The 25,659-nt window shown below is 40.0% G+C and overlaps 1 protein-coding gene across 2 annotated transcripts in view; it reads left to right on the top strand.

Moving 5' to 3' along the window:
- The window catches only part of gopc (golgi-associated PDZ and coiled-coil motif containing), a 71,439-nt gene extending 45,894 nt beyond the window's left edge, over positions 1 to 25,545 (top strand). For both annotated transcript variants that reach the window (XM_060916413.1, XM_060916412.1), the window contains 6 exons: positions 6,188 to 6,363; positions 11,190 to 11,355; positions 16,618 to 16,713; positions 16,868 to 17,032; positions 17,150 to 17,324; positions 18,919 to 25,545. In XM_060916413.1, the coding sequence (XP_060772396.1) occupies positions 6,188 to 6,363; positions 11,190 to 11,355; positions 16,618 to 16,713; positions 16,868 to 17,032; positions 17,150 to 17,324; positions 18,919 to 19,037 (897 nt within the window). In that variant the 3' untranslated portion in view covers positions 19,038 to 25,545. The remainder of the gene's footprint in view (positions 1 to 6,187; positions 6,364 to 11,189; positions 11,356 to 16,617; positions 16,714 to 16,867; positions 17,033 to 17,149; positions 17,325 to 18,918) is intronic.
- Positions 25,546 to 25,659: the final 114 nt, after the last annotated feature.

Raw genomic sequence — 25,659 nt, 5'->3', positions numbered from 1 at the left:
AGGCTAAAGAGGAGAGGGCCCATCCGGCTTGTTATCAGTGGACAGTTCAAAAGCCAGCATCTGTTGATGGTATGAAGGTGCATTAGTGCACATGACATGGGTAGTTTGTACATCTGGGAAGGCATCGTTAATGCTGAATGATATATACACGTTTCAGAGCAATATGCTGCCATCCAGACAAAATCTTTTTCAGGGAAGGCCTTCCTTCTATCAGCAAGACTATGCCAAACCGCTTTCTGTACATATGAGTCCAGGTGCTAAACTGGCCTGCCTGCAATCCAGACCTGTCTCCCATTTAAAACATGTGGTGCGTTTATGAAGCGCAAAATACAACAAAGGAGACCCCAAACTGTTGAGCAACTGAGATTGGATATCAGGCAAGAATGGGACAACATTTCTCTTTCAAAGCCACAGCAATCGGTCTCCTCAGTTCCCAAATGTTTACAGTGTGTTGTTAAAAGTAGAGGTGATGAAACACCGTGGTAAACATGCCCCTGTCCTAACTTTTTTTGAAACGTGTTGCTGACGTCAAATTCAAAAATAAACTCTGGTTGGTAGAAGAGAGCAACTGGACTTGCTTGAAGATTCTTGAAGACGTTTCGCCTCTCATCTGAAAGGCTTCCCCAGTTCTGTCTGACTAATAGGGAGTATCAGGTATTTATCCTCTCATGGATCATCATAGAATCTAAATCAGAATGCTAAATGAATGCTAAAAAAGCATTCTGATTCAGATTCTATGATGATCCATGAGAGGATAAATACTGGATGCTCCCTATTAGTCAGACAGAACTGAGGATCCCTTTCGGATGAGAGGCGAAACGTCTTCAAGAATCTTCAAGCAAGTCCAGTTGCTCTCTTCTACCAACCACAGATTACTATGTACCTGGATGACTGAGTATCTTCACAGATATATTCAAAAATAAAATTTCTCAGTTTCAACATTTGATATGTTGTCTTTGTACTATTTTCAATGAAATATAGGGTTTCCATGATTTGATTTGCAAATTATCGCTTTTTGTTTACAGTTTACACAGCATCCCGACTTTTTTGGAATTGGGGTTGTATTATTAAGTTTAAAATATGTAACTTTCCATTCCTGTGAATGGATTGTTCCAATAGAAATGAGGTATTAGAAAACGCTAATTAATATAAATCTGTAAATAATAATAATCAGTATGTTTTGACCAATCAGATTTGAGCATCAACAGTGTTGTGGTATAAGTCTCTTGTCCTTCGTGCTAGTAAGCTGCTATATACACCGAGTTACTGGTTTATTAGGTACACAGTGTGGGAAATAAGGAATTTTAAGCAGACTGTCACAGGACGGACAAGTCTGAAATGTTAACTCCGTTCTTAGTCAGACAGAACTGAGGAAGCCTTTCAGATGAGAGGCGAAACGTCTTCAAGAATCATCAAGGTGGGCCCTGGAAGCTGAAGGGCTTTAGATGCCTGGAGATGCTTCTCAGCTACAGTACACTACCGTTCAAAAGTTTGGGGTCACCCAGACAATTTTGTGTTTTCCATGAAAAGTCACACTTTTATTTACCACCATAAGTTGTAAAATGAATAGAAAATATAGTCGAGACATTTTTCTGGCCATTTTGAGCATTTAATCGACCCCACAAATGTGATGCTCCAGAAACTCAATCTGCTCAAAGGAAGGTCAGTTTTATAGCTTCTCTAAAGAGCTCAACTGTTTTCAGCTGTGCTAACATGATTGTACAAGGGTTTTCTAATCATCCATTAGCCTTCTGAGGCAATGAGCAAACACATTGTACCATTAGAACACTGGAGTGATAGTTGCTGGAAATGGGCCTCTATACACCTATGGAGATATTGCACCAAAAACCAGACATTTGCAGCTAGAATAGTCATTTACCACATTAGCAATGTATAGAGTGGATTTCTGATTAGTTTAAAGTGATCTTCATTGAAAAGAACAGTGCTTTTCTTTCAAAAATAAGGGCATTTCAAAGTGACCCCAAACTTTTGAACGGTAGTGTATTTCCAGGCATATTTTTGTGATCTTCAAAGGCCAAATTACACTAGACATTAGTTGCTAATTACACTACAAATTTGAATACAAGTTACAAGAAAATGTCAGAAGATTGAAGAAAAACAAGCTTAAAGTTCTACCCAAGAAAACAGTAGCGCACACAGGTCAATTCCATGTCTAGAAAAAAGTATGAGAGGGCAAGGATGTTCCAGTTTACTGGTTCTCATATATTGAGGTTTTTCACCCACGTGACCAAGTCATGTGATGCATCGTTAGGCTGCCATTTTGGACGTCACGGCTCAAATCAGTTTGAATGCGAGGAAGGCGACAAACGAAAAACATAAAAGAAAAAGGAGCGAGATGCAGAAAACACCTTCACTATCCAGCGACGTAGGGCATTTACAGGGCGAGCAGAGGGAGAGGTATTTGCAAAAATTGAGGTTAGCAGGCTTAGAGAACGACGTTTACCTGCTTCCACCAGGATTGTTCACTGACGTACGGAAGTACACGAAGCCCTCGTCTTTACCTGACTTCGGCCCACATGATCTGTATACCTATGTCGTTAAAAACCCATCGCCATACACAGGTATTGATCTGAAAGCGTATAAGAGTTTGGATGCCTACAAATATTTTGTGTCAGGCTGGGTAACATGCCTACATCAGCGGGTCGTCCCTGGAGCCGGTGGTCGCCATCTGATTACAGCTAAGGTTTGTTCACATTTTCATTTACTTTCGGTCCTCAGGATAAACAAAATGTTATTAAATGTCATTGAAATAACTTCTTAGTCTGTTGAGACATGGCCCGTTATAAATTTGCTGTTACCAGGCAATGACCAAGAACTGTATTATTAGGGTCGGTGTCTGTGTTGTAGCAGTGTACTAGCAGCTAGCTGTTAGCACTAGCTAATGTCAACAACATAGTAGCTAGTATGTTACTGTAGCAATGTTTACGTTCAGTCATTTGGATGACTGTTAAAACCTTTCGGTCTCAAGTTTTTCCTTTACTGTATTTACTAGTTTACTGTAATTATGATCCGGCAGCTATTTACACCGGATCCACTGCAAGCGTGCTGCTTAATTTGAGGGGGAGCAAGGCGGAGCGCGCTCCGGCAGCTATTTACACTGGATCCGGTGTAAATAGCTGCCGGATCATAATTACAGTAAACTAGTAAATACAGTAAAGGAAAAACTTGAGACTGAAAGGTTTTAACAGTCATCCAAATGACTGAACGTAAACATTGCTACAGTAACATACTAGCTACTATGTTGTTGACATTAGCTAGCTTGACCTTCAAAATGGCGGACACCGGGGCGTCATGTGACCCTGTGACGTCAGGTGAAATACCTCAATAGGTACTACAATGGGGGGGTTAGACCAAAAATTTTTTTCTACCCCCTCCAAAATATGGAGATGATCTGTCCAAGTATGGAAATACCAATACTTGGCCAACTGAAAAATGCTAACTCCCCCTGTACATACCCTCTGAAGTTAATAACCCCTCCAAATAGTCAAAAACTGCCTTTTTCACTAATATAAGCATTCCTTAACAGAAATAACTCTTAAATATAACATCAAAAATCACAGTAATAACATTTATTTCTCACAAAAAGAGTTGTTTAAGGCACTGGAAATGTTTCAGATGCAACAGATAAGGCTAAGTGGCAGAAATTGTGTCTGAAATGTCCATTTTGACAATCAATAGAGAATTACATAGTTTGCACTGATTTATCGGTGATTATTTACCTGCAAGAATACAAATAATGACTATTTAATACATTGGGAGATATAATTCAGATATGAATCATTTGTGCATACTGGTTCTTAAAAGTAAATTAGTAACCTTAAGTAATGATCCTCTGTGCTTAAAAATAGTTCATATTTGAGGTATTACTGAAGAGTGTGACATTCATCAATAACTTTAAAACTTGCTGAAAAAGAGCAGAATTACCACATGTTTAATTTACGTGAATGTAAGGTTACTTACCACTAAGCTTATTACCTTAAAATAATGATCATCTGCACTGAAAATGTTGTAGTCGTACCTCGTGGCATACCTGAAGTGGTTCGCATTCATCGATAACTTTAAAACACATTAAAAAAAAAAAAGCAGCATTCTAATATCAAACAGCACTGTAATGTATTTTGTCATATTGTAAGAATGGAAACTTTCAGAGGGTATGTACAGGGGGGTTAGCAAGGTTCAATTTAATAAAATTTTACATTTTCCCACATAGATGAACCATCTCCATATTTCTAAGGGGGTAAAACATGGAAAAGTCAAAATTCTTAAAATAACAACCCCCCCCAACTATAACAACACTCATGAAACATTGTCAACAATAAGTCTATAAGAAATTTACTAATTAACAATACAATTATTCTGACATAAGAGTTCAAATTTACACTACGTTCAGACTGCAACCTGAAACGACCCATATCCGATTTGTTGTGAAATCCGATTCTTTTGTTAGGCCGTTCACATTACCAATTATATGAGACTTGTATGCGATCTCCAATATGAACGGAAAACGACCCAAAAGTGTCCCGCATGCGCAAATTGACATGTAATAAGCACATCTACGTAATACGTAAACAAAAAAAAAGCGCACTCTTCAAATTTGCAAGTAAAGCATGGAGATGAGGCGAGACCTGGCGATGTGGTTTTTGTGGCGGCGGCGGAACTCACACAATAATCTGATTAATGTGGGCAGCAGACTAATGAGACCGAAGGTGTCAAATTACTGGAAATTTCCAGAACAATCTTATCTTGTAATACAGGATGGTTTAAGTTATAAATCAGTTATAGAAACTGTTTTATTTAATCAGGCTAACAGATCAACATCCAGGTCCCTACCAAATCCACCATTAGCTTGATCAATTCTATAAAAGTCTATTTAAATTCTGAAAACTTTACAAATGTTGTTGTTTTCCACCAAAGCGGCGGGATTAGCCAACGCAGAATAGTGACGTTTGTCTCTTGTTGATGACGTGTAGGTCGCATGAATGCGACCTGTCCGGTCAGACTGCAGTCGCATGTGAAAATAACGGATATGCATCGGAATTAGGACCACATATCCAAGCGGCCTGGGTCGCATGTGAAAAAAATCGGATCTGTGTCGTTCAGATTGTCAATAACAAATCGGATACAGGTCGCATATGGGCAAAAAAATCGGATATGGGTCGTTTCAGGGTGCAGTCTGAACGTAGTCTTTGAGTCCGAGATTCGTAACTTTGTAAGAATTACTTTTAAAATGACTCAAAACTAGACATGGAAATATCATTTGGCATTCAGACTAAAATCTGCTGGACTAGAACTTTAGAAAATAGAAGAAAATAAAAACTCTAAAATGTACATCTACATCCTCCAAAGCATATAACTATGACTGCCATTCTTATTATGAATTTTAAAAAATGCACGTAATAACCATCGATTGGCAGTTTGGCACCTTCAGTAGTTGAGTTATGAATTTTTAAATCTCCACGTGGTGGCTGAAGTCAGGGCTCGTGCTAAAGCTTTACGCGGTCCGCGCCCCAGTTTGAGAACCACTGACATAATGTATTCACCTGTTTGGAAGAAAACTGGAAGTAGATTAGGCCTGTATCTTTTAAAATTTTTCATGGGCCATCCAGTTTGATGCTTTTGAAATACAGACGGACAAATGCAAAATGGGCGCTGGTCTGGCCTTATTTCCCACACTGGGCACACCTTTCCATTAGTGTGTCTGTAATGAGCTTGAAGGTCTTATTTTTGAATATTGATGTGTGTCGTCCTTAAAAGGTCACTAATGCTAAACCTGGGCGGTCAGTGGGACAATATACAAGTCAATATGTTGCATAAAAACGTGGAAATTGCCCATATGCCACCTTAAATGTTTCAGAAAGGCTTGATTGCACTTCTGCTTATTAGGTCATAATGTTGTAATAAAAGCCATTACTTTGGATTAAAGTGGTGTTAGTTTGTGTGTGCGTTGTCATAGTGGGCGTAGTCTAGTTTGTGTGGTAGATGTGTGTACGAGTCCTGGTCTGTGCATGTGTGTGTGTGTGTTTTTGACAATCCTGGCAAAAAAACAACAACCTGTAACTGTGCGTATGATGTGATGTATTTCACGCTCCAGGCTGAATACACACAGAGCTGAGCGTTTTTAAACTTTTCGCTCTTCTTAAATAGATTTTGTGTGTGCGGTTAACAGGAGAAGGAACTGGAGGCCAGTAAGAAGGAGAAGGTGAAGGAGGTGAAACTGGAAGCCGAGGTGAAGATGCTGAAAAAAGAGAACGAGGCCCTCCGCAGGCACATCGCAGTACTGCAGGCTGAGGTGTATGGCGCCAGATTGGCAGCCAAATACCTGGACAAGGAGCTTGCTGGGAGGTAAGAGAACCTCAATCACTGTGCTGTGATGAAATGATAATGGAACCAGAATCAGATTTCAAAAATGAAAGTCTCTGTCTCACACCAGATGTACTGCAATATTTACAAGGTTGAACTGTATGACACAGCACTGTGCAAAAGTCTTAGGCACCCTTCCCCCCCCCCCCCCCCCCCCCCCCCCAAATACAATCTTTGTTATAGATTTCTATTTTATGACTTGTACATTATCGAATCAGTACAAAAACATTTTAGAGTCCAAACGTTCATTTTCCAGCACAAAATTACAACCCCAATTCCAAAAAAGTTGGGACACTGTGTAAAACATAAATAAAAACAGAATGTGAAGATTTGCAAATCATAGAAACCCTATATTTCATTGAAAATAGTACAAAGACAACATGTATCAAATGTTGAAACTGAGAAATTGTATTGTTTTTTGAAAAATATATACTCACTTTGAATTTGATGTCAGCAACACGTTTCAGAAAAGTTGGGACGGGGCAACAAAAGACTGAAAAAGTTGTGTAATGCTAAAAAAAAAAAAAAACGTAATCAAGTTTCACATCATTTACGGTCCATAATATCATTAAAAGATTCAGAGAATCTGGAGAAATCTCTGTATGCAGGAGACAAGGCTGAAAACTGACACTGGATGCCTGTGATCTGCAGGCCCTCAGGAGACACTGCATTAAAAGCAGACACGTGTCTGGAATGGAAATCACTGTATGGTCTCAGGAACACTTCAGAAAACCATCGTCTGTGAAAACAGTTCATTACTGCATCCACAAATGCAAGTTAAAACCAGATATAAATAATATCCAGAAACACCACCACCTTCTCTGGGCCCGAGCTCTTTTCTGATGGACTGAGGCAAAGTGGAAAATTGTCCCGAAGTCTTACGAATCAAAAGTAGAAATTCTTTTTAGAAATCATGGATGCAACATCCTCCAGACTAAAGAGGAGAGGGACCATCTGGCTTGTTGTCAGTGCACAGTTCAAAAGCCGGCATCTGTGATGGTATGAGGGGGCATTAGTGCACATGACATGGGTAGCTTGTACATCTGGGAAGGCGTCATTAATGCTGAATGATATATACACATTTCAGAGCAGTATGCTGCCATCCAGACAAAATCTTTTTTCAGGGAAGGCCTTCCTTCTTTCAGCAAGACAGTGCCACACCACTTTCTGCACATATTAAAACTGCATGGCTCTGTAGTAAAAGAGTCCAGGTGCTAAACTGGCCTGCCTGCAGTCCAGACCTGTCTTGAAGCGCAAAATATGACAAAGACGACTCCAAACTGTTGAGCAACTGAAATTGTATATCCAGCAAGAATGGGACAACATTTCTCTTTCAAAACTACAGCAATGGAGCTCTTGCACGTGACGTCACATCCGCTCCAGATTGTAAGCAGTCGCCATTTTGTCGGTCAAACGGCATATTAACCATATTTTTCAGGGAAGGCCTTCCTTCTTTCAGCAAGACAGTGCCACACCACTTTCTGCACATATTAAAACTGCATGGCTCTGTAGTAAAAGAGTCCAGGTGCTAAACTGGCCTGCCTGCAGTCCAGACCTGTCTTGAAGCGCAAAATATGACAAAGACGACTCCAAACTGTTGAGCAACTGAAATTGTATATCCAGCAAGAATGGGACAACATTTCTCTTTCAAAACTACAGCAATGGAGCTCTTGCACGTGACGTCACATCCGCTCCAGATTGTAAGCAGTCGCCATTTTGTCGGTCAAACGCCATATTTCCGCCGTCTTTCCAACACTGACTTTGTTTTTTTTTCACCCAAATCTTCAAATATTACCGTGCCACAATGCCGGAGAGTTGTATGGCATATAAATGCCACAACAGGAGAGGTCAGAAATCGGGAAGAAAGTTTCATAGGCTGCCACGGGACCCTGACAGGCGTGCAAAGTGGATTGCTGCTATCGGCCGGGCCGATGCAAACAACAAGAACAAGGCATGGGTACCGACTGGAAAGAACGATCACTGGCGCCTGTGCAGTGACCATTTCATCTCAGGTTCATCATGTATTTATTTCAGTATATCCATGTGGTTATTCGCAACATAAGTTTATGACTTGCTCTAATAAAAAATTCCGGGAAGTGGGAACCTGAGAAAAGGCTTGGGGCGGGGGGGTGGATTGGGTCTTTAGTGGTGTGACAATCAATGTAGTCTCTAGATATAAAATTATTTTACACTTTTAGGGGTCACATGAATTTCTGTAAAGATAACTGTCCAGAGATTTATAAGCACGCAGTGCTTCACCACTGAACAGCGAGGGAAAGTTTATGAGGTAATTATACACGTCTGGGTATTCCACCTCTCGCAGTTCCATATCCACTGACACGGTCGTGAAAACTACGTCTGGTAAGCCATAAGGGTCACTAATCCGTAGGTCGTTTATTTTAGACATGTATCTAATTGTCTGTTCATTAGAAAAATAAGCCGTGTAATCCGTCGGTTGAAATTTATCCATTTTGTACACGAGTGCAGCAGTATTCAGCGGTGTTTTTTACCGACAAAATGGCGGCTGTGTACTTTCCGGTCACGTGCCTGCAAGATCTCTATTGGTCTCCTCAGTTCCTAAACGTTTACAGTGTTGTTAAAAGTAGAGGTGATGCAACACAGTGATAAACATGCCCCTGTCCTAACGTTTTTGAAATGTGTTGCTGACATCAAATTTAAAATGAGCATATATTTTTCAAAAAAACATAAAATTTCTCAGTTTCAATCAGGGCTTTGAACCAGAATTTTTTTCCTATTGGTTCGTTCCGAACAGAAACGGAATTTTAACGTTTCCGGTTTTGGGTTCCACCGTTAAATAGACGTTCCCGAACCGGTTAGAACAAAAAAATTTCGTTCCCGGAACGGTTAATTACGTTCCCTGTCAGCTGTTTAACAAATGGCTATAAAGTTATGTCTCTGTCTCATCCAGCTTAAGCCAAATGTAGGCTAATTCTATTACAACCTTCATTAAATAAGACAAGAAATAATTCAAAACAATTATTATTTCAAATGTTGGCGATTTGGATTCTCAGTATGTCTTCCCATCTACACAAACAGAAAAAGTGCCAAAAATGAAAGAGAATTCGTTTAGTGTGTTACCAAAGGCTAGTCAGGCCCTATAGAGGGCTACCGCATGACGTCACCGCGCCGCGAGAGTTTGTTAGGCGCCATATTGGAAGACCAAGTACACATCTATGCAAGTACATACATACATAAAACAAACTACACCTGAAATGTAGCCAGGGCCGGTTCTGCCCTAATCTGGACCCGGGTGCAACATCGCGCAACCCCCCCCAAAAAAAACACCAGTCTAAATCAGGACAACCATCACATAACTATAAACATTTTAGATCAACTATTTTAACTAAATGGGCTATAATAAATAAGCCTGCAGGCAGCCACGGCGGGCTGCCTCAGAAAACTAACCATTTGTCCTACCTTAAAACTCGTTTTGCATTTTCTGCCTCCTTTTTTGTATTTTCGACCCTCCATTTATTTTCTTTCCTTTTCTGAAAACCCGATTTGTGTCCAGACATTTTGTTCTGCTACCAATGAACTAACTTGTCAGGTCTCATCTCTCGAGCCCGCGATGATTCCCGTGGGAAGGGCAACAACTGATACATTTTTACAAACAGCCAATAAACAGCCAATAGGGAGGTTGCATCGTTCAGGCTCTTCTTTGCTCAGACACTCAGTAATGGAGACATGATAGTAGTCCACCCTCCCGCTCTCTCCATTCAGTCAGCGAACGTCACACAGGAAGTGAACCCCAGCGGGTCATAGAAACTTGCGCAGGAGAAGAATGACTTTTTTATTTGTAGGCTACGGAAACTTTGAGGAACGAAATAAAAACCGGTATTAACCGGTTACCATTATTTTTAATAAGCATTTCTGTTCCGGAACATAAAAAATAATAAAGTTTCTGGTTTCGTTTCTGTTCCATGTGAAATAGAAAAAGTTCCCGGTTTTCGTTCCTTGAACCGGTTCAAAGCCCTGGTTTCAATATTTGATATGTTGTCTTTGTACAATTTTCAATGAAATGTAGGGTTTCTGTGATTTTGCAAATCATCACATTCTGTTTTTATTCATGTTTTAGACAGTGCCCAAACTTTTTTGCAATTGGGGTTGTAAATGTTCCCGAAAAAAATGTTTGTATCTGAGCAGCGTATTCCATAAGAGAGCACTTTTCAGATTAAAAAAGAAAACATAGTGAAGGCTACTGGGTTTTGGTGCAAAATTAAGAAGCAAGTGTCCAGAAGAACTGTAACTGGTTCTGTAAGATGCTCAGTAAAACCTTCAGCTGATTTCCTTATAAAGCTGCACTCATTGTACCTGAGGCTGCTATTTTATTATTATTTATTTATTTATTTATTTTTTAAAGCAAAGGGTCATCCCACACCAAATACTGACTTTGTTTCATTTATTATTGGTTACTGCTGCTTCTAGCCTTTCTTTACACGCGCCTAAGACTTTTTTGCACAGTACTGGTAGATATTTTTAATAAAGGGGCATTAAAACCATGCGGATCTCATAAAGGGCCTGAAATAGTGAAACTGTTGGATATATTTTCACAAATTAATACGTCGATAATTAATTACGGCAAGTTTATTTCCGCACAAGAAGTACAGTAAAAGTTATTTCTACTACTACAGCATTTCACGTGTTCATTTCCAGCAAGCGTGAGTCAATAGAAAACCTGAAAAGTGCGACAGAAATTAGAATTGAGTCGATTTTTTTTTTTTTTTCCCTCGATAAATGTCAGTACGGTGTCTGGAGCAAATTCCTGAATTGTCCGTTGTGCATTTTAGGGTCCAGCAGATTCAGTTATTAGGTCGGGACATGAAGGGACCAGCTCACGATAAATTGTGGAACCAGTTGGAAGCTGAGATTCATCTGCACCGCCACAAAACGGTCATCCGAGCCTGCAGAGGGCGCAATGACCCCAAGAAGCCCTTGCCATCACCTGCAGGACATGTAAGAACCAATTTAGACACCACAGTGTTGTACTATGTAAACACATTATATAACTAAATATGTAGTATTCGGGGCGGCACGGTGGTGTAGTGGTTAGCACTGTCGCCTCACAGCAAGAAGGTCCGGGTTCGAGCCCCGTGGCCGGCGAGGGCCTTTCTGTGCGGAGTTTGCATGTTCTCCCAGTGTCCGCATGGGTTTCCTCCGGGTGCTCCGGTTTCCCCCACAGTCCAAAGACATGCAGGTTAGGTTAACTGGTGACTCTAAATTGACCGTAGGTGTGAATGTGAGTGTGAATGGTTGTCTGTGTCTATGTGTCAGCCCTGTGATGACCTGGCGACTTGTCCAGGGTGTACCCCGCCTTTCGCCCGTAGTCAGCTGGGATAGGCTCCAGCTTGCCTGCGACCCTGTAGAACAGGATAAAGTGGCTAGAGATGATGAGATGTAGTATTCGGTTATATATAGTTCATCATGTACATTTGTAAAAGATCTTGGTGTGATTATTGACTCCAGTCTTTCATTTGAAACTCATGTAGATAATATTACAAGGATGGCCTTCTTTCATCTAAGAAATATGATGTCGCTACATGATGCAGCAGTGGCGAACCGTTACTATTAAAGCTGGGACTTGAGCTCAGCCAAAACTTAGCCAGACACACCAAAAAAAGCAACAGGGCAAATGAATTTGCAAGGGGTTAGCGACAGGCTGCCAGGTCACTCCGTTGTGTGTACTTGTCGATATTGATTTTAAAAGTAACTCAGTAAATTACAGATGGAAATGAATACTTAAGTCTGAGTGAAAAATACTGTCGCGAGCATGTAGCATAGAAGAAGAGTCTGGAGACAGAAATCTTAGTTTCTCGGTCGTTAGCCTATGCTATTTGTTCTCGATAGTACTGGCTTGACCGCTTTATTAGCATTCGCTAACACTACTGATGAACGCTACACTGGCTGGAAGGTGACTTCAGTGCTGCACAGACTCGTGCTTAAACTTGCGTTGGCCTTCCAGAAGGCCGAGGGCGATAAATTTTTGGTCCCTCCCACTATATCAAAATCTGATTGGTTAATTCATCGATCATTTCCAACATAAACATCCCATTGGACAACTCGATTTTAATGTTTTCAGGACAGTAACCCTTTCATTTCTGAAGCAAACGTGATAGAAAATGAGGCCGAATTAGAAGAGGATAATTATGAAAAATTACAGAAATTAAATATTACATTTGAAATGCTGATATGTTGGGGCCTTCTCTGAAGGCCCTGATGGTTCCCCTCCATGATGGAGAAAAACTAGTTCATGCTTTTGTTAGCTCTAGGTTGGATTATTGTAATGCCTTACTGTCTGGATGTTCCAGTAGGCACATAAACAACCTCCAGTTAGTCCAAAATGCAGCAGCAAGAGTCCTTACTAGAACTAGAAGATATGACCACATCACCCCTGTTTTATCCACACTGCACTGGCTCCCAGTCAAAATTTGCATTGATTATAAAGTACTACTACTGACCTATAAAGCTAACAGTACCTGAGCAAACTTCTGGTGGTTTTTTTTTAATGGTCTTTTTATGCCAACTTGGATCAAAAGGTGCAGGCTATTTGTTGGTACCTCAAATCGTGAAGGCTACATCAGGGGATGGAGCCTTCTCTTATAAAGCCCAACAGTTATGAAACAGCCTTCCAAGTCGTGTTCGGGATTTAGACATGATAGATTTTAGCAAAAAAGGAATACCTATCTCCCCATCCAAGATTAATGGCGAACAGATAGAGCGGGTCTCATCTTGCAAGTATTTGGGAATAGAGATAGACGACAGATTGTGTTTTAACCAGTCTGCACAGACCAAATGCAAGAAGCTACAACAGAGGATGTTCTTTCTTAGGAAACTCAAAGATTTTAGATTAGACTGCAGTATTCTTCAATTGTTTTATAAATCACTTTTACGAGTATTTTATCATTTGGGCTAATCTGCGTCTATGGAAATATGCACGTACAGGACCACAAAAAATTGCAGCGTATCATTAAATCAGCCAGCCGGGTTATTGGTGTGGACCAGACATCTGCAGTCGAGCTGTACAATGAGCTTATTTTAAGAAAGATGGATCAAATTTTAACTGACCCAACACATCCTCTGTTCCCAAAGTTTTTAAGAAGCACCAGGTCTAATAACAGATTTCTGCAGAGGCCAATCAGGACAGCGAGATACTACAAATCATTTGTACCCACAGCAATAAGACTATACAATAACAAACCAAAAACATCTGTTGCACTTTAGCTTATTCATCTGTACAAATTTCCTTTTATGCATTTTATTTATTTTATGTAGCGCACAGTTTTTATCTTTGTTTTTATCTTACAACCCCGATTCCAAAAAAGTTGGGACAAAGTACAAATTGTAAATAAAAACGGAATGCAATAATTTACAAATCTCAAAAACTGATATTGTATTCACAATAGAACATAGACAACATGTTAAATGTCGAAAGTGAGACATTTTGAAATTTCATGCCAAATATTGACTCATTTGAAATTTCATGACAGTAACACATCTCAAAAAAGTTGGGACGGGGCAATAAGAGGCTGGAAAAGTTAAAGGTACAAAAAAGGAACAGCTGGAGGACCAAATTGCAACTCATTAGGCCAACTGGCAATAGGTCATTAACATGACTGGGTATAAAAAGAGCATCTTGGAGTGGCAACGGCTCTCAGAAGTAAAGATGGGAAGAGGATCACCAATCCCCCTAATTCTGCACCGACAAATAGTGGAGCAATATCAGAAAGGAGTTCGACAGTGTAAAATTGCAAAGAGTTTGAACATATCATCATCTACAGTGCATAATATCATCAAAAGATTCAGAGAATCTGGAAGAATCTCTGTGCGTAAGGGTCAAGGCCGGAAAACCATACTGGGTGCCCGTGATCTTCGGGCCCTTAGACGGCACTGCATCACATACAGGCATGCTTCTGTATTGGAAATCACAAAATGGGCTCAGGAATATTTCCAGAGAACATTATCTGTGAACACAATTCACCGTGCCATCCGCCGTTGCCAGCTAAAACTCTATAGTTCAAAGAAGAAGCCGTATCTAAACGTGATCCAGAAGCGCAGACGTCTTCTCTGGGCCAAGGCTCATTTAAAATGGACTGTGGCAAAGTGGAACACTGTTCTGTGGTCAGACGAATCAAAATTTGAAGTTCTTTATGGAAATCAGGGACACCGTGTCATTCGGACTAAAGAGGAGAAGGACTACCCAAGTTATCAGCACTCAGTTCAGAAGCCTGCATCTCTGATGGTATGGGGTTGCATTAGTGCGTGTGGCATGGGCAGCTTACACATCTGGAAAGACATCATCAATGCTGAATGGTATATCCAGGTTCTAGAGCAACATATGCTCCCATCCAGACGACGTCTCTTTCAGGGAAGACCTTGCATTTTCCAACATGACAATCATCCCAAACCACATACTGCATCAATTACAGCATCATGGCTGCGTAGAAGAAGGGTCCGGGTACTGAACTGGCCAGCCTGCAGTCCAGATCTTTCACCCATAGAAAACATTTGGTGCATCATAAAACGGAAAATACATAAAGAGAAAAGGGGATGTCTTACAGTGGTAAACATGGCTTTGTCCCAACTTTTTTGAGATGTGTTGTCATGAAATTTAAAATCACCTAATTTTTCTCTTTAAATGATACATTTTCTCAGTTTAAACATTTGATATGTCATCTATGTTCTATTCTGAATAAAATACGGAATTTTGAAACTTCCACTTCATTGCATTCCGTTTTTATTTACAATTTGTACTTTGTCCCAACTTTTTTGGAATCGGGGTTGTACATCATACCTTTTTATCACAGATTTATTTTAATGTGGTATGTCTATTGTCTGTCTGTCTATGTGTCTTTGGTATGTTTTGAGGAGATGTGCAATATGGACCACTTGAGTTTCCCCCTGGGGGATAATAAAGTTTACCTTGACCTTCATAGTCTCATAGTTGAGGCTGAAAACATCTGTTTAGCCAAAGCTTTTGTTGATAGCATTTTATTAGGTAAAGGAGTAGATCTGGAGGGTTCTTGGGCATAGAGTTTTGGTAAACTGGGACGTATGGATGCTGTTGCCCGTCAATCGTGCGTTCACTTAGGTTTGTTGATTATGGAGTGGCTTGTCATTCTGACAGATGGGGGAGTAATGCCATTCCTTCCACTCGGAGAGCAATTACGCTGCTGAAAAATCAGAAACCAATGAAAATTAAACTACATGTATGCAATTTTATACATGTGTGTCCCTAAGGCCGATGAGCTATCGCCATGGTGTGGTATTCGTCCATCGTCCACAATTCAGTTAAATCGTATCTCCTCCATCAATCCTCCACGGATTTTGTTTGAAAGAACTCCGCACAAAACCTGGTCGTTGTTTTAGTAATTGGGCCAAATGACCGAATTTTCCAGACCTCTCACTAGAATCTTATCTTCTGTCTCATTTCTCATCCGATTCCAGTTCTGATTGATGTTTTGGGTCGATCTTCCCTTGAGGAACAAAGCTTGGTCATTTGTTTGTTGATTTTCCGTTAAATCAAATCTACTTCCTTTATTCTCAATGGATTTCAGCTCTGATTGTTTCGTTTGAAAGAACTAGTCCTTCTGCACAACACTTGGTCATTGTACTGACATTTTTTGCTAACGAACTGCTAATTAGGTCAACTTCATGAATTTTGGGACTTCTCATTTGAAATTGTATCTCTCTCACAGTTCTCATCTGATTCCAGTTCTGATCGATGTTTTGGGTCGATCTTCCCTCGGCGAACAAAACTTGGTTTTGTTTGATTTTCTTGATCTAAACAATTTTTGTTTACAATTTTTTGCTTATTTTCAGTTAAATTGTGTCTCGTCCCTCAATTCTCAATGGATTTCAGTTCTGATTGTTTTATTTGAAAGAACTAGACCTTCTGTACAACATGTGGTCATTGTAATGTCAATTTTTTTGCTAACAAATTAGTCATTAGGTCAACTTGACACGTTTTCTTCTGACTAGAATTGTATCTTCTCGCTCACTGATCGTGCGACTTCAGTTCTGATCGATGTTCTGGTCGTCGTGGTTGTTTTGATGGCAGGCCAGATGAGCTACTACGTCCTTGACGTTCTGGTTTATTTGCAGTTTTAGATTGAAACCGGTGAGAGAGTACTTCTTGGTACTCTCATTGGTTCCAGACTTCATACACTATGTAGAATACCATTTGGGATGGTTACTGAATTCCATCTCTTCTTTCGTCAGGACCCAGAATCTCTGAAGAAGACTCAAGGAGTCGGTCCTATTCGCAAAGTGCTTTTATCGAAAGAGGACCACGAGGGGCTTGGGATCTCCATCACAGTGAGTCCTAGTTCAGATTTTTCCATACACTCTGAATCTACTAAATTGATCACACACATTGTCTAAAATCCAGCTTTCAAACACAGTAGCTCATAGATCAGAAAGGACCTGATGATGATGTGTGACATTTATTTGTGTGCTTCTGATGTCCCAGGGAGGTAAAGAGCATGGAGTTCCCATCCTGATCTCGGAGATCCACCCGGCCCAGCCTGCAGAGCGATGCGGGGGACTGCATGTCGGAGACGCCATATTGGCCGTCAACAACATCAACCTGAGAGACGCCAAACACAAGGAGGCAGTGAACATCCTCTCCCAGCAGGTTACTGCCTTCATCATTAGCTAAAAACGCAATTTGTGAGACTGTAAGACACGTGTAGCAGCTCAGTGACTGATGATGTGCTGATTATTATTATTATTTAATTCTGTTATCCTGCAGAGAGGAGAGATTGAGTTTGAGGTGGTGTATGTGGCGCCAGAGGTGGACTCCGATGACGAGAACGTGGAGTATGAGGATGAGAGTGGGCATCGCTATCGACTCTACCTGGATGAGCTGGAGGAGGGAATGGGTGGTAGCCATGGCAACGGGCCTGCTGATTCTGCATCACTGCAAGGCAAGAACAAAAAGGATTATAATATGAGATTCAGTGCTTTAGACGGCTAAAATACGTGGATTCGTACTCCATTACATGTGAAGTTTATGATTTTAGAGGTTATAACAGACGGCAGTTTGGCTGTGATGGTGCTCTTTAGACCCCAGAGGGTTAAACGTATTTTCTGGCACTCTAATGATTTTGTTGTCAATTTCAACAAATCTAAGCAGTATTTTCAAAGTCATATGACTTTTTTTTGTATTCAGCACAAGTTCAGCTACAATAATATCTGTGCAGTATGTATGTCATGATTGTACTTTTGGGTTGGTTTGTTTTTTTAGTTTTAGAGCTGTGTTGGAATGTGTGAAAAACCATGACCTTGCCCATAGTGTCGAACCGTTTTGGTCACTTGAGGTGATTCTGTTCAGTCTCAGGAATGGATCAAGCACAAAAACTTAATTCTGCTTCACTGATTTGGACAATTAACTGGCCAGCAAAAAATTTATGTCCTATTGTTTTGGGATAAAAGGTTGGCAATGGGAGGGGTATTCAGTGAGAAGAGTAAAAAATTCCATTCCATTCAATGAGAAGAGTGAAAACCCCTCCCACTGCCAACTCTTAATCCCATCAGGTCAAGTGATCAAAACAGTTGATCACAGTGGGTAAGGTCATGATTTTTCACACGTTCCAACACAGTTCTAAAACTGCTTTTTACAGCAGCTTCATTTATCTGGTATTTGATTATTCAGTGTGTCTTGAAATTAACTCTTATACTGTTTTACTCAATTTAGAGCCACAACCAACTCTGTTACACACTTACTCTAATTTTCCTCCCAATCCAACTCCAAATTTTACTCTCTAAACTCAAAATAGAGCCAAATTAACTATTTTTGAGGAAAATACTATTAATTCTGGAAAAATTGCTCAGTCGTTTTTCCTGTGTATGCACTACAGCGCATGCATATCAACCGATCTGCTCATCAGAAATAGGAGAAATATTTACACTTACTCGAGTTGAGCTTCGGCTGGATCGAGTCTAAGTTTTAAAAAAAAAAAAAAAGAAGGGAACCGCTCATCATCAGTGTCACAGTTCAAGATTGAATTGAATCGCTGTCCTGAATGATCCCAAGCGCATAAAATCCGCGTGCCATCTCGCAACAAGTTTTACCTCCAAATAACCTAAACTATGGCGGACAGATTTTATCCTGTTTACGATGGGCGTTCCCACCGCGAAAGAGAAACCAATCGAAACCGAAAGAGTGAAAGTGATCATCGGGCCGTTACCACGTGAACGTTTTTTTGTGAATGTTTAAGTGGGCGCTCAGCGCTCCGACTCCTGTGTGACTAAAGAACGTGACACGTTTTATGTTTCATCTAATTTAGGTCATTTAGCGGGCACATAGGAAAGTGTGAAGTTTGTCAATATATTTATTATGCTTGTATGATAAAAACTCGAAGATAGATATTTATCTAAATGCATGACCTACTCGTTCTAAACCTGCTGAACGAGAAACCATGAAAACAGCCTAATATCTACAGATTTATCCACTAAACCTTTTCCTTATTGCATAGGCTTCAAATTCATGTCTCGATTTGTTTCTTCTCTCATATACAGTCGTGGAGAAGCACCTGATGGCGGACAGAGCCGAGAACGGAGACACGGGCATCTCCAGCGAGAGTCCTTCCGAGGAGACGTCTTCCAAGATGGCCGAGTCTCCTCAGAACTCATCCTGAAGAGCTGAAAGAGATAAGAGGGGCTCCAGTCCCTCCTTCACAGGGAGAAGGAGAGAGAGAGAGAGAAATAAAGACTCTGGCCCTGTATGATAGCTGTAACATACCAGGATGTATGTTTTGTACCCTATGGACATGACAGTTTCAGAGTCCACTGGAGATCACATGGAGACGCCAACAAGAAACACAGAGGACCGCTTTTCACCTGGAAGCTGTCCTCAAGCATGATGTCTTCTGAATTAACATCAACTGTGGTCAGGAAAATGGCTGAGTGCGATGGGTGACGTGTATTTCCAGAGAAACCGCTCCAGTTTTAACAAGGTGGAAGAGATGGGATAGAATGTGGGGTGTTTTTTTTTTTTTTTTTTTTTTAAATATCCTTTGTGTGCGGTTACTGATCCCAAGCAGGTGAATTAGACCTGTGCTCGAATTAAATGCTGTCGTGGGGTATTAATAGAAAATAGCAAAAAGGTCAGGTTATCATACAGAATCTAATCAGTATCATGAACATAAGAGTAAATCCACCTCAAATCATCGGATTTTTAAGAAAATGTTCCTGATTGACTGTCTCAGATTTGTTTCATCCTTTATTAGAAATAAGGTCACTATTCCTAATAAAATGGTGTACAAAATGTCAGGCTTGAATCTGCATTACTTTGAGATGTAGAGGCTTTAAAAGGGGGCGTGGCCCTGTTTTTAAAAAAAAAAATCGGGAAAAAATTCCATAAATATTGATTCGTGCTAGCTGTATGAAAGATTTTTGGGATTGTTGTCCAACTTCTAAAAAGACCCAAAGTTGCAAATTTATCTCATCTCGTCTCATTATCTCTAGCCGCTTTATCCTGTTCTACAGGGTCGCAGGCAAGCTGGAGCCTATCCCAGCTGACTACGGGTGAAAGGTGGGGTACACCCTGGACAAGTCGCCAGGTCATCACAGGGCTGACACATAGACACAGACAACCATTCACACTCGCGGTCAATTTAGAGTCACCAGTTAACCTAACCTGCATGTCTTTGGACTGTGGGGGAAACCGGAGCACCCGGAGGAAACCCACGCGGACACGGGGAGAACATGCAAACTCCACACACAAAGGCCCTCACCGGCCACGGGGCTCGAACCCGGACCTTCTTGCTGTGAGGCGACAGCGCTAACCACTACACCACCGTGCCGCCCGTTGCAAATTTATGGCTTGCTAAAAATATAATTAATAAATAAATTTTTTAAAATTGTCCATTGGCTCTCTATACCTCCACACTAAAGTGCATCATATCTTTCAATCTTTCTTTCATATCTATTACTCATCTTATAGTTCTTTCTTAGCAATTAGGTGCATATTTAGATTTTGTGGTGTAAAAACACACATCACTTGAAAGAAAATATTTTTAATTATCTAAATGCACTAATTATCAAATCTGTACCAAAAGTATGATCATTCAGGTTGAATCAAATATGCGGTGCTTGATTACATGCCATTTCATTTTCATACATCCAGCATGAATAATTCAAGAGTAACTTTTGCTGTAGTATGTTTATTTTTTCAGGCCCACACCTGCTTTTTAAAGCATCTGTATCTTGAACTAATGCAGACGGACGGACGGTCGGTCAGTCTGGAGGCTTTTGGTGATTTCACATGGATTGACTCAAATTATTTTTCTGTTTCGTACGTGTGCCGTTTTTAACGTCTTCCTGTTTTGAATAAGGTTGTTTTTTCTGCTTGTTACGAAAATAGGGAAGGGTTGAGGAATGTTGTTATTCATCCTAGAAATGAGCGATAGATGAAATCAATTTACAGACGTGCTTTATTATTCAGGGTAAGAGGGGTTTGTCCTGTCCTGTCCTGTCCAGTGATTTATCCATGTTTTGAGTTCCTTTCCAAGAACAAGAATCGTCCTGAATTTGCAATAAGGCCCACCTTTTTTTTTTTTTTTTTTCTTTCTTCCCTCATTGCCTCCAATATTTTAGAAATTACAGCAGTTTCTGTAATCAAGCTTGCTCTGATTGATTGGGTGCTAAAATCTAGATAAAGAAAGTTATGCATGATGAATGTAGCTACAGTGAAACTCTTGGCAATATCGAATTTGTGTGGCATTATAGTCAAGTATTGACGACATCGGACATTTTGAGATCCAGACCAAATTAATTACGCGCATGTTTGTTTCATGACGGCATGTCACTGTCCGGCAACTTGACCAAATTGTGACGTTCGACTGTTTTTAGCACCGTAATCTTTGCAGGATGACCAAGACAAGGTTAGAAAGTAAATAAATAAAACATTTCCACGTCAGCTTTTATAGATTCTTGAAGCATAAGCATCAAAGTACAGGTATATTATAAGCAGAAAAACCACACTGGTCTGTTTTTTTTTTTTTTCCAAAATTCAGCTACAGCAGCATCCAAAGGAGCTAACTTGGATAAAAAGTGCTAAATCACAGCGTAAGGTTGGTGGTGTATTTTTATTGAACAGGTAACTACATACACACGCATGCGCACACCTACAGCTCCTTGAGTACGATTGCTCAGCATACATTATATACATCTGGAGGATTTAAAACTCTAGAGGACAGGTCTGAGCCCAAACAACCCGACTGCAAAAAATGTCTTCGGAAGCGTACACGAGTACTTTATTCTATCCACACTCACTCTGATTGGCTACTCTACTACTAGGCTATCAGCTCATATACCATGAGTAGAGAAAAACAAAATGGTTTTGCTGAACTAACCGAGGACGAAATAAAAACTACTTGAAAACAAAACCCCAAAAAAATAAAAAGCAACAAAATATGGAATAAAGGTATTTAATGATAAGAACGTAGCTGGTTTTTTTTCTTTTTCAAGAATCATTATTATTTAGAGCATTTTTCACAAACTGCTCCTGTCATTTTGCCGGTTTGTTTACATTCTAAGCGGAAATAATTGTCAGACGTTTTGTATAAAGTTTTTATTTATTGAATTTGCAAAAAATAAAAATGCTCCGTTTCTCAAAATCCAGTGAATGCGGATAGAATAAAACGGTTATTCTATTCAATCTCGTCGTACGTAGCTTGTCAGCTCATGTACGACTCGATTTCGTGGAATAACTGTTAAATGTATAGTATTTCTCATGACATGTTTACAAATGGGTTACATAATTATTTCTATTTAGCTTGAAAAGGCAAGAATTTCAATATTTCACTTAATTAGATGTCTCGCTAAAAAGTCGCCATGACAACTTTTAGCAAGCAAGCAAGCAAGCCAGCCTCTGCATGCTTGTTGCTCTCGAGAGAAATTTAAATGCATGTATAGAAATATGTTGGTGTTGTAGCTGTAACCTGTGTCTCAAATCACACACATGGACCGAAAATATTTAGGTTTAAGACGAGGTTTTAAAAATGCATGCGATGTAACTGATCTGCTGAAGGTTCGTGTCTGATTTGAGACCCAGCTCAGGTTTGTTTAGTCTGCTGCCACTGACATGTGATTTACTCTCATCCAGACACACAAAAAAAAAGCTGAGGAGTTTCTGAGCCAAATGGTCGCAGAGTAGAAACAGCGGCCATTTTGTGTACACTAGCCTGAATGGGAAGTCACGTCAGTGTGCGTGTTTCAGCTTCTGAAATATTTCTGCAGTATCTGACAATGTGCTTAATAAATTCTGGACCATTCTTGTTTAAAACAGAGTTATCGATGTAAAAGGCTCCGAGGACACCGATTATCCATGAAGGTGTAGGGGACGGATTAATTTAGCTTAAATCTTTAGCGATTTCGCTCCCAAGTCTTTTTAAGAACAAAGAATGGTGGTGGAAATGTGTCAAAATCATCGAGAATATCAACATTTACCTCAGATGTGTTGAAAAAAGACTTGTATGTTGTGACTTGAAACGTTGCTCGAAGACTGCTAATTATACACTGCGACATATTTATGTTGGGATCCTGTATTCACCATGTTTAGAAGATTAAATGTGAATAATTTCCTGTTGTATTATAATATTGATGACTCTCTCACACTGTTGGTGCGTCTCACTGTGGAACCCCTGAGCAGACCGGTTAGCAAATCAACACTAAATATAAATGCAATTTTAGGAATAAAAATTCTTTTTTTTCAATAATTTAGCAACACATCCGAGGTAAATGTTGATGTGTTCTACAATTTTGACTCATTTCCGCCATCATTCTGCAATTACATTCTTCTTAAAAAAATAATTACGTACTAGCTAGCTAAATCAATATTAGCTAGCTTGTACGCTGGTTGCCAAGCAACGGTGTTTTTCCAGCTTTAACCTCTTGAAAACCAATTTAAAGCACAAAATTGATTTCTATAAATTGATTTACTGAAGCGTATTGTTGTGATGCAAGAAATTGGAGGGGGAACAGATGAGGATCACGTAATAACGTGGAAAAGTTGATTGTGAGATGTTTTTCAAGTTACGACAATTTTACCATGAAATGTTTTACGGCATAATAAGAAATAGTTTGTATGTTGTAATAACGTGAAAAACCTCGTTATAACAATAAATATTTCGCGTTATATCATGATATTTTTCATTTTCTGGAGTGGCAGAAACATGCTTCCATACCATACTGTTTGAATGCACCATTAGTGGAATGTTGTTTTAAGAAGGAAAGGTAACACGTGGACACGAAACCACCTGGTTTGCAATTTTTTTTTTTTTTTAATTTTTTTTTTTAAGAAATGCCCAACAGGAAATGGGATACCATTTTAGTCAGGTGCGTGAGGGGGGGGAGGGAAATGAGATGTACAGGTAACCTGAGAATGTGCAATATACAGTACATGTGTGAGACTTGAGGTGAACAGGGTGCCATTCTTCATCCATCACTTTAATAGGAGCTTGTTCTTGATTCTAAGATCCCTGTTCTTAGCTGCAGGAGCGGAACCCAATGTGTTCTGCTGTTGCTTTTCTGCTGATATGCTTTTCTGCTCACCACGGTTGTCAAGAGTGATTATATGAGTTACTGTATTCTTCCTGGCAGCTCGAACCAATCCGGCCATTTTCCTCTGACCTCTCTTATCAACAAGGCGTTTGTTTCTACCCACAAAAGCGTCGCTCACTCAACTCGACGGGTTTCCCCCTCGTACCATTCTGTCTGTGTAAACTCTCGAGACTGTTGTGTGTGAAAACCCCAGGAGATCAGCAGTTTCTGAAATACTCAAACCAGTCCATCTGACTCGAACCAACACCCATGCCACAGTGAAAGAAAGTCACACTTCACTGCGAGATCACAATTTTTCCCGTTCTGATGTTTGAACTGAACATTAACTGAAGCTCTTGATTTGTCATCTGCATGATTTTATTTTATGCCTTGTGCCGCCGTCAAGGGATTGGCTGATTTAGAGAAGTACATAAAACAGCAGGTGGATGGATGTTCTGAATAAAGTGGCCAGCGAGTGTAACTAAGCCATGCTGTTAGGAAAATGATCAGTGACTGTTACTGTGGTGACGTTGATTATTTTATTCCTCTTACACGACAGTAATTTGCCTATGCTAACAATAGGTATGTATTAATGAATTTAATAGCATACATTTAATCTTGTAGAGCATCTTCCCCATATCCCCCCCCCCCCCCCCCCCAAACAGCTTATCGCTGTTATCATTTACATTATAGGAGCTGTCAACATCCTCTCTTTTGTTCTCGCTTGAGATAATAATGGGGGACAAAGTCATGTGTTTGAGAAACCGCAAAATCAGAATGACTCTGAGAGCTATGATGATGTCTTCTGTGTGTATAGCAGTAAAATATCAACAACCCTAAATTATTACTCGGAATAATTACTCCATTATTTACTAAATAGAAAATCTCTGAAGCAGTATTTTCCCTGCTTTCTTCTCTGAGGCATTTTCCAGAGCTTGAACGTGACCCACACACTGCCAAGTGTGCGTCTTTTCAAAACCAGACTCTGGACCCTCCGAAATCATTTTGTTAAAGGAGGCAATTTGCAGACAATCAGCTTGTGGACTTTATGGAGCAGAGTTTCTGTTACGGATGTATTACTCTGTGTGGGACGAGACAAGATTTCTCTTTGCTCGATTGCACGGTCACTGCATGTGGCAGGAAGCACCAACAGAAAGCTTCGAACCTGTATTTTAAATCCACCTGTACATCCTATAGTTGACTGGTGATTGATTTGTTAACTTCCTGTTTGTCATATGATCCATATTTCTGCAAGCTAGGCATGTGCTGATAATCAGCTATCTGACATCTTATAATATTAAACTCCATTGGTATTATAGATACTGTAGTAAACTATCCATAGTCCCTCGATAGGGAGCATTTCAAGTCGACATTGATCTGAATAGGATATATTCTACAAGACATTCGCACTTTTTGTGCTAATTTGCCTGAAGGAAATTTCATAACCGTTCTCAATGATATCCCTGAATAAACATATTGGGAAGACTGCGATATAAACATAATATTGGCACATGTCTACTGCAGCCTGGAAAGTTTGGTATAAATGTCCTATCTGTATTTACTGCATAACAATATTGGAATAAACTTATTTGCTCATTTCAACTTGGTTTATCTCTGCGAATGAGAAATACCATTAAAGGAATACTCCAAACTTTTAAACTCATCTCTAACCACTACATCTGGTGTGTGTGTGTGCGCGCGCGCTACAGCTAAAAA

Source organism: Neoarius graeffei, chromosome 3 (assembly GCF_027579695.1).
Source record: "Neoarius graeffei isolate fNeoGra1 chromosome 3, fNeoGra1.pri, whole genome shotgun sequence".
Lineage (NCBI taxonomy): Eukaryota > Metazoa > Chordata > Actinopteri > Siluriformes > Ariidae > Neoarius > Neoarius graeffei.
The sequence above is the reverse complement of the archived record's forward strand: the minus strand, read 5'-3'. Positions and strand labels throughout refer to the sequence as shown.